This window comes from Triticum dicoccoides, unplaced genomic scaffold (genome assembly GCF_002162155.2).
Source record: "Triticum dicoccoides isolate Atlit2015 ecotype Zavitan unplaced genomic scaffold, WEW_v2.0 scaffold20252, whole genome shotgun sequence".
In the NCBI taxonomy this organism is placed as follows: Eukaryota; Viridiplantae; Streptophyta; class Magnoliopsida; order Poales; family Poaceae; genus Triticum; species Triticum dicoccoides.
The window spans coordinates 1-10358 of record NW_021234911.1 but is presented as its reverse complement, the minus strand read 5'-3'; the positions used below and the strand labels follow the sequence as shown (position 1 = coordinate 10358).

General features: G+C 44.1%; 1 protein-coding gene across 1 annotated transcript; it reads right to left on the bottom strand.

The window, feature by feature from the left end:
- Positions 1-3296: 3296 nt before the first annotated feature.
- Positions 3297-4008, bottom strand: LOC119345065 (uclacyanin 1-like). Its single transcript, XM_037615294.1, has one exon. It carries the CDS (start codon positions 3888-3890, stop codon positions 3369-3371), a length of 522 nt encoding a protein of 173 aa, XP_037471191.1. The 5' UTR covers positions 3891-4008; the 3' UTR covers positions 3297-3368.
- Between the last annotated feature and the right edge of the window lie 6350 nt (positions 4009-10358).

Below are 10358 nucleotides of genomic sequence, written 5' to 3'. Positions count from 1 at the left end.
GGCGCCTGGCGGCGGGGCGGGGTGGCGGCGGGGGGCGGGGGCGGCGCCGGGCGGCGGTGGGTGCGGGGCGTCGGGGAGGAGAGGAGAGAACAGAGAGTAACGAGCAGGGGGATGGGGCCGTTAGTTAGGCCCTTCTTTGCCGTCCGCCTATCTTTGCCGTCTGCCATTATCTCCCTTTGCCGTCCGCTAGCGGACGGCAAAGAGGTGGGGCGTTAAGTTTTTTCTAAACGGGCGGGGGTGGGGGCCACCTCTCTCTTTGCCGTCAGCCAGTGGACGGCAAAGAGCCGGCTGATGGCAAAGGCCTGTTTTACCATCTGCCATTTCTTTGCCGTCCGCTTTTCGGTAGCTGATGGCAAAGAGCTTCTTTGCCGTATGCTAGCCGACGGCAAAGAGCTGGCAGATGGCAAAGTAGCTGATTCCAGTAGTGCTTGTTCAATCTCGTTACCGGCAAGTCTCTTTACTCGTTCCGTAACACATCATCCCGTGATCAACTCCTTGATCACATTGTGCACATTATGATGATGTCCTACTGAGTGGGCCCAGAGATACCTCTCCGTTTACACGGAGTGACAAATCCCAGTCTCGATTCGTGCCAACCCAACAAACACTTTCGAAGATACCTGTAGTGTATCTTTATAGCCACCCAGTTACGTTGTGATGTTTGGCACACCCAAAGCACTCCTACGGTATCCGGGAGTTGCACAATCTCATGGTCTAAGGAAATGATACTTGACATTAGAAAAGCTTTAGCAAACGAACTACACAATCTTTGTGCTAGGCTTAGGATTGGGTCTTGTCCATCACATCATTCTCCTAATGATGTGATCCCATTATCAACGACATCCAATGTCCATGGTCAGGAAACCGTAACCATCTATTGATCAACGGGCTAGTCAACTAGAGGCTTACTAGGGACATGGTGTTGTCTACGTATCCACACATGTATCTGAGTTTCGTATCAATACAATTCTAGCATGGATAATAAACGATTTATCATGAACAATGAAATATAATATAATAATAACTAATTTATTATTGCCTCTAGGGCATATTTCCAACACTTTATCGGTCAAACTATAATGACAACATACGCAATTCCCTTTGTCATCGGTATGTTACTTGCTCGAGATTCGATCGTCGGTATCTTCATATCTAGTTCAATCTCGTTACCGGAAAGTCTCTTTACTCGTTCCGTAATGCTTCATCCCGCAACTAACTCATTAGTCACATTGCTTGCAAGGCTTATCATGATGTGCATTACCGAGAGGGCCCAGAGATACCTCTCCGATACTCGGAGTGACAAATCCTAACCTCGATGTATGCCAACCCAACAAACATCGTCGGAGATACCTGTAGAGCATCTTTATAATCACCCAGTTACGTTGTGACGTTCGATAGAACACAAGGTATTCCTCCGGTATCCGGGATTTGTATAATCTCATAGTCAAATGAATATGTATAAGTCATGAAGAAAGCAATAGCAATAAAACTTCATGATCATTATGCTAAGCTAACGGATGGGCCTTGTCCATCACACTATTCCCCTAATGATGTGATCCCGTCCATCAAATGACAACACATGTCTATGGTTAGGAAACTTAACCATCTTTGACTAACTAGCTAGTCAAGTAGAGGCATACTAGGAACACTGTGTTTTGTATATGTATTCACACATGTATCAAGTTTCCGGTTAATACAGTTCTAGCATGAATAATAAACATTTATCATGATATAAGAAAATATAAATAACAACTTTATTATTGCCTCTAGGGCATATTTCCTTCAATCATGGCCACAGAATTGTTGTCCTTGTTGCAACAAGTATCTGCATACATCAATTCAAGCATTCAACTGATAAGATAATTTTTTACTCAATTTTCCTTTCTTTGTGCAAGACTGCAGGGATTGACTGAGATGGTTGTCAATAGATCCCCAAAAAAATTAAGTGACTTGTTGCAAAAATTGTCATGACACCCACATTAATCGCAAATCTCTCCATTGCCTTATTCCAATATTGTTGACATAAAATTACCTTATTTTGATTGTCATAGTCATCTATCACAAATGCATCATGTCCTTGTTTGTTATCATTGATATTTGTCCATGAACAAATAACAACACAAGCAATATGCCTTGTCCTCTACCTTTATGTACTCTAGCCAATTACTAGGTAGACCATACCAATCGGAATTGAAATATGTAAACTGTGTGCGATAGTGTGACACTTCACACATGATTGATTAAGTAGATCTGTGTGTAGGATATCACACACAAGTTCCCTCTCTCGATCATGCGAGATGGACAACTGATCGCTTGCATTTAGTTTCTAGGAACACAGTTTTTATTTTCCTACTGTGTGCTTTGTCGTCATCGCACACAATCCGTCCATATCGTGTGTGATTGGCTTAATAGCCCCATTGTGTATTAGTGTAAGGGTGTTTCATTTCGGTGAGCTTTTTGGACAATGGAGTCAGCAATGTGGGCATGCTTGATCTTTGACCTGGATGGGGTTATTCCGTCGATGAAACACAATTTGATTACTAGCATCTTGAGCCCTCTGGTTATTTCTCCACAAGGTCTCTCTATTAAACCACTTTGGCTAAAACTGGCCCGGCGCAATTAACAAAAGTGTGGTTGATTCAATGACAATTCATTCATAATGGTCTTCCTCTGGTCCCGATGATGACCATTGTCCGCTTTGTGAGGTCATCGAGGGCAATAACCACATATTCTTCACTTGCGTTACCACCTAATTTTTGTGGTGCTGCTTTCATAAAGTGGTAGGATACAAGGGGTATCCTACTAGCTCCTAGAAGATCATTAGGACTAGCGCAGGCAACACTCGTCACTACTTTTGGATTGTCTTTTGATGTCCTTGCCTAGACACTGACAATTCACAATAAGCCTATTATTGAGAATGCTCATCGGCGAAGCTATTGGTGCCATTTATAAACTTTGTGGTTTCTTATTGTAATGGTTAACAAGCAGCCGGATCTAGCCATTGGTGATTTCACTGCACAATTTCGGGATGGCTCGTGGCCTCACTCGACCGTTGGTTCCTTGATCTTGGTTGTATCTCATGGGCACAACTTGTGTCTATGTTCTAAAATTAACAAAGAATGAAATGACATATAGTGCCATGAAATTGATCCACTGTGTTTTTTCTTGGTATTTTACGGTCAACGAAATGCCATGAACCAAAAAAATATCAAATTACATATAATAAAAAAAACGACACATTTGACTATACAAAGAATCATGTGCGCACGATCAATCACGCTTGAGAGAGGAGAAAGTCATCACGGAAAAAAAGGAGAAAGATAATATTATTTTTTACAGAAAGTTCCTATGGAGGTTGTCGTTGATGACTAGTAGAGAAGCATCAAGCCAGCCAAGACGGCGGCCAGCCCGAGCGCTAGCACAGGCTCAGCACCAGCCTGAGCCGCCGAGCTCGGCTGTGGCGTTGTCTGTGTGCACCGCTGCCTCGTCCCTCTCCTTCGGCATCTCACTACCTTGGACTGGACGTTGACCTGTACCTTCATGCCACCGGCGCAGTGCCCCGGCAGGCCGCAGATGAAGTACCGGGTCCCGACGGCGGCGAGCGGAATGACATCGTTGCCGCTCGGGAACGTGGCGACGGGACTAGAGCTGCTGCAGTTGTCGTAGGCCGTCTTGGTCACCTCCACCACGTTGTGCGCCGCAGCGGGGTACTGGAACCGGAGCTCGTCGCCGGTGTAGAACCTGATGGTGGAAGTCCATCGGGTGTAGTTTGTCCGGAGGTCCCATGACCCGGCCGGTGCGCCGACTGTGTAGGTGGCGCCGAGCGCCGTGCCGAACAGCGCCGCCGCGGTCACTGCGGCAACAAGGAGAGCTCTGGTAGCTGCCGCCATGGATGAATGCCAATCGAGGGACTAGTAGTTGAGAAGATGACCCGAGAAGGGTTGGAATGTTGAGAAGATCGAGGGATGTATGATCGAGGTCGCAGCTCTAGTCTGTTTGTGTTGTAGCATATGATGATACTCTGCGATATATACAATGAGATGAGACGGTAGCTCGTTGAATGCGTCATACAGACTCTGTCAAATTAGCATTTGACTCACGCGTCGTTGTACGGGTCGATCTGGAAATTATAACGCGTAATTAAAATGTGGGCTCGTTGAATAATCAAGGATGGGAAGCTGCTAGCCTACTGCCTGATGGATTCCATACATACGCACTGCATAATTGTCAGAATAAAATCCAATAAATCATGAATATTTTGTTTTGTATTCTGGGAAAGTTTCAACCCAGTTGGATGTTGGGTTTGTGATTAACTAGCCTTTTTTTCCTCAAAAAAAAATTAACTAGCCTTTTGAGTTCAAATAGATAAAAATTGTTTACTCACAAAGGATACATCCAAATGGAGTGAAACTTTCACAGAATACAAAACGAAACATTTATGATTTATTGGAATTTTTTTTGAACACTTTAAAATTTCCAGTTCGGAATATGGGTCAATCTGATACATTGGATCTTTAATGAATGGCTGAAAAAAAGGGGTTAAGTCATGGTGAGACTTGGCTTCATGAAGTCACTGAAGCAAGATCCTAAATTTATGTTCTATGAAAGGTCATCTGGATCACATGTAGTTTTACCAACGGTTGCACAATGTGTTTTTTTTTCATTTCTAAACAACGCAAAACATTTGTCATTTTCATTAGTCATGGGAGAAGATTTAGACATATCGGGTCCCTACTGCTTGATCGATATATCCATACTGCCGGGTAGCTGAACTACTAACCGAGTAAGGTGGGTGGGACGTCCAGCTTCACCAACATTTCTTGCAGCTGGACGTTGATGAGATCCTCAAGCTGCACCCCTCGCCATGGCTGGATGACGTACTTGCGTGGCGCCATACTCAAAGGGCATCTTCTCTGTGAATAGTGCGTACAACCTCGCTCATGAGGAAAAATATCGCACTGTCTACGTGTGCCGCGAGTAGGGCTCCAGACGGTAATATTGCCATCTGGGCGACATTATGGGGGTGCCCTGTTCCCCCAAAGGTACGAATATTTCGTTGTTGGCGAGTGGCCACAGATTCATTGGCAACGATGCAAAATAAATTCAACCGGCACATCGAGAAAATTGACATTTGAACCGGAGGACACGTTCCACGTTGTCTGTAGTTGTCCAATGGCTCATACGCTATGGGTGGCGATGCGGGAGTCTTGGACATTACCGGAGCTACGCAACATTCAGAATACCGGACCTGAGTGGCTATTGCACCTGCTAGAGCGATGCACGGGGGTGGAGTGGATGGTGGTTCTCATGACCTTCTCGAGGGCATGCCATTGCAAAAATGAGGTTACACATCAGAAGCCGGCACCACCGGTGGAGAGCTCACGCCGATTCCTGAATAGCTACATGGAGTTCTTGTTGTGTATTAAGCAGTATCCATCAGGGGACACTGCAAAAGCGAAAATGGTGATTGATATTAGCAGCAGAATGCCTGAGATTACCAAGACAACACATCCATCAGCTGTGGAACGGTGGCAGTTTCCTTCATTGGGCTGGGTAAAGTTGGAAGTTGATGGGTCATATATACCAGTACAGGGCGTTTGTGGGGCGGCTATGGTTCTAAGAGATGAAGCTGGTGTAGTCATTTTCTCTGCTAGCAGATTCCTTCTATCATGTTCATCTGCGATGTAGGCGGAGATGGCAGCATGTAAGGAGGGGGTTAATCTCACTATGGATTGGTCTGACAAGCCGCTAATCATTGAGACTGATAGTCTGCAAGCTGTGCCTTTTCTCCAAGAGGATGGACTTGATCGGTCACCGATGGCAACACTTGTAGAGGAGACAAAGAGGAGTCTAAATGAAGGATGTGAACATCGAATCATGCATGTCAAACGTGGAGGCAATGGAGCTGCACACTACATGGCTCAATATGGCTGCACCTCTCTTTGTACTGCCATATGGCTGGGCTCTGGTCCTGATGACTTATGTAATATATGTCAAAACGGATGTGACTCCATGATTTAATCAATATAATCTCGTTTGACCCGCAAAAGAAAACCTTCAACGTGATAATATAATAGTTACACTCTTTTTTTAGGGAAATAATGATCTAGTTAGGGCATCTTCAACACAGACCCTCAAACTGTCCACAACCGTCCAGAGCACTCAGTACAAATACAACGTGGTACCCCTCGGTCTGTGAACCGGTCCAGATGTCTGAAATCTGGCTAACTGGGCGCAAACAAGGAGGCTCTTTGCGGGTGTCCAGACCGTTGTCAAATACATAATAAATAATGTAACGTTTCCTCTGTTCATGGATATTCCAACAGCCGCAAACTGCACATGATAATCGGATGCTTCAACCAATACATTTTTATGTTCCATGAAAGGTCATATCAATCATCTAGTTTTACCGATGGTTGCACAATATGTTGTTTGTTGTGTTGGATATGTAAAAGATTTATTTTTTATGAAGGAAATTTTCATTCAATGGATATATCAAGGTGATAAAACTGCATTGAGCAAATGCCACGGCTTCTGCATAGTATGATTTACACAACAAGCACATTCAACATAGCCAAAAGCAAGATATCCTTTTACAACAAAAAATTAAAAATTCCAGTTTAAGATGAGTCAAATCCTATCAAAGGTTACATCACCATCCATGATGGAAGCCTTCCTATGCGGTCTTATCTTATTCACTGTATTGATCCACCAACCTCTCACCGAGGTGGCATTTTCCCAAGCCAAACTAGAGAAATCAAGTAGGCCGAGCCAGTCGGCGATCTCCATCCAAATATGGGTCATGAAGCGGCATTGGGCGAGGAGGTGCACATATGACTCAGGAGCTTGTTTGCAAAGAGGGCAAAGACCGCAGTTTGTCCATCCCTAACGGTGTAGTCTGCTAACTATCCAAATCCTATTTTCTAAGACCAACCAAGGGAAGAACTTGCACTCCAGGGGGGAGAGGGAGGGCAACCCTTCCAAAAGGTTGTCGGCATGGTTGAGACGGTGAGGTCCTCAAATTGCTCCTTGTAAACCGAGGACGCATAGTACATGCCATCAACAGAGGGCTTCCAAGTAGTTTAATCTCGAACCCCATCAGTGAGGGTGATGTCGACGAGCCTTTCCCAAAGGATAGGCACTTCCTGAATGTGGGCGGGAGGGATGCCCTACTGAATTTTGATTTTGGTAATCACTTGTTGTCCGTCAACACCTTTCTCACCGAACAAGACTTCTTGCGGGACAACTCAAAAATCTTGGGCACAATATCCATCAGCCTTAGTCCCTCCAACCACAAAGATTCCCAAAATTTGGCCATTTTTTCATCCCCACCCATCACTCTTTTCGCAACAACAAACAAATCACGGTCCTCAGGAGTGCACGAGCACCCTTGGCCAGGCCACTTCCTCAGCGGGTTGGCCCATTCGTACCAAAGCCAGCGGAGGCAGAGCACCGAAGAAAATTTCTCGAGGTTGAGAATACCCAAGCCGCCATAGTCTTGGTCTTGCATATTGTCTCCCAGTTTACCTAGCACTTGTCATCTGAGACCTTGTCACAACCAGCACAAAGATACGCACACCGGATAGTGTCAATTTTCTTCTTCACTTCAAGTGGCAAGTCAAGCGGCGTGAGATGGTAGATGAGAGTCACCATGAGCATAGACTTGACCGAAACGATGCGCCCCAGAGTGGCCACGTGCTTTCCATGCCAAGGTGCAAGCTTCCCCACAATCTTGTCTTTGAGGTACTGCAAATGGTTTCTCTTAAGCCTAGTGACTTGACCGAAGTGGCAGCCCCAAATATCTCATCAGAAATGTGGTCCGGGCTGCGGGGAAGGATTGAAGGACGTCGTCGAGGTTAACGTTATCACATTGAATGGGCGCCACAAGACTCTGTGAGCTCGCCAAAAGATTTTAGCGTGGCACTCAAGAATTGAATGTCTTCTTTGACCAGAGCCATGAAGATAGCCGCATCGTCAGCATAGTGTGAAGCACGAATGGTTGCTACACGACCATGGATGGGATGTAGGAGGCCTTGGGTAGTAGCTTTGTTGAGGATGTGATATAGATGTTTAATGGAAAGCATGAACAATAACGGGGAGAGCAGGTCCCCTTGCCGAAGACCCTGACTACGTTTGAAGGGGTCTGTGGCGACCCCATTGTGGAGGACTCTTCATAATGCCGAAGAAAGGAGAGCACAAATCCACTCTTTGAATCTACCGGGTAATCCATGATGCTAGCATGAGGTTCACCTGCATGGACCTTTGCTGTCGGGATGATGGAAGGGACATGGCGGCAGGTTAGGGTGGGGTTGGGGGAGGGGATTCTGTTTGCAAGGTAACCTTTTTCAATTACTACTACTTTGATTTTATATAGCCATCTATTCGGAAAAAAAAACATTTCCCATGCTCGTCAGCTATCTTATACATAATGCCCACGTAAACCTTGTTGCTGCTCTATGAGTGTTGTATAATTAGGTCCTTTTAAGTGCATATTATTTCACCAAGCAATAAGTAGAATTGTCGCTGTTTGTAAGATATCATTGCCTTTTGAGCAATGCAACAATTACATGAGTTATTGTAAAGGATTAACGTAGATGCTTAAGTGGTTTTCTTTGGTCGGGTGAAAATCAAGAGGATGGGCCCACCTAGTTGAATTTAGGGGATGGAGAGGTTAAGGGACGTTTCGTAATGGCTTCGTAAGTGTAGCATTTTTGTTGTCTTTTATACTTATTTGAACACAAAATATTGTGCATGAACAAAGCTAAGATGTTTTGGGTATTTTAATATGATCTACATATAGACTGAAATGAGTGAAGAAACACATTAAAAATGTGTCTATATACATTTGATTCACAAAAAATGTATAACATCTTATATTTGTAAACAGAGGGAGTACTTGATTTTGTATTCAAATGTAATAAAACTTTATGTTAAATATATATTTGGTTTACATGTATTTGATAGTTTAAGATTTATAATCCGTCTTCTATCTTATCTCTAGGAGAGGCCTCTTACCCTCTAAGTCTGTACTCCCTCCTATATATACTCGCCCGCGAGGCTCAATGCAACATTCATCAATTCCATCAATCCCTCTCTATCCCTTCTAACATGGTATCAGAGTCAAAAGTTTTTGAGTTCAAAACCCGGCTGACGCAATTAAATTGCAGCCCACTTTTGATCCACGTTTAGGCCTGAGGGAGCCACACATGAGGGACGTATAAATGTATTGCCTAGTCTCTTTCATTAGATTGGTTTTTTGGTTGCATTGACTAGAGCATGTACTTCTACATGGTATCAAAGTAACTCGTCGGCTTCCTCTACAGTCCACGCATCCGGGATGTGACACCGTTCACGACACTCCCGCTGTGACTGCGGGGGTATGTCAGCCCGTCGGTTGCTATTCTCTCCAGTCTGACCGTTCGCGACACTCCTGTTGTTCGCAACGCTACCGCTATGACTGCGGGGGGATATTAGAGATATATTTGATTTACATGTATTTGGTAGTTTGAGATTTGTAATCTGTCTTCTACCTTATCTCTAAGAGAGGCTTCTTGCCCTCCAACTGAGGCATCCTAACAAATGAACGATTTAAACCTTGTTCCTACACGGCCTGATCAAATCGATCAGGCACTTGTCATCTATCTTCATTGTTCAACTCTTTGATGAAATTATTCTATCTAAAATATTAGAAAGAATAAGTCCATACTCTTATTTCTATATATACTCATCCGTGAGGCTCAATACAACATCCATCAATTTCACCAATCTCTTTCTATCCCTTCTAACGATTTACAATACCATCTCAGCTTGTCAAGCATGTTCCCATCAACATTACCATAGAGCCAAGCAGCAGAACTGTAGCAGAAGTCATGATAAAGGGGGCTGATGATGCTCGTGTGCGTGTCATCGCCGTCTAGGCAAATGCAACAATAAAAGGATAAGGTCGATACTTGGCATGACTTTCACAGATAAAGTTTTTTTCTTAATTTGTTTGTTCGATAAAGGGCGCTTGATGCTAAATTATAAGTTAATAAAGTGATACTTGACATGACTCTTCTAATCACAAATAAACATTTTTGCAGGATCAAAAAATTTGCAAACAAAGTTGACCATGATTTGATGTGATGGACTTGAAGTTGGCTATCATGGGCTGGTCGTTGGCTGGTCAATTCGATTCTGTTGGTCGATAAGGCCCAGTGATGAGCGTACTGATATAAGGTCAAACACATGGATTTGTTGCAACCAGATCGAGCTAATTGTACCTGTCATACTTTTGTCAGCACAAGTACTACTCAGAATTAGCCTCATCCTCGCGTTCCAAAAATATAAAATAAAAATAAATCAGCCTGATCCTGTCA

Excerpts from the sequence above, each read along its gene's own strand:
- LOC119345065 (XM_037615294.1), bottom strand. The coding sequence starts at position 3,890 with ATGGCGGCAGCTACCAGAGCTCTCCTTGTTGCCGCAGTGACCGCGGCG.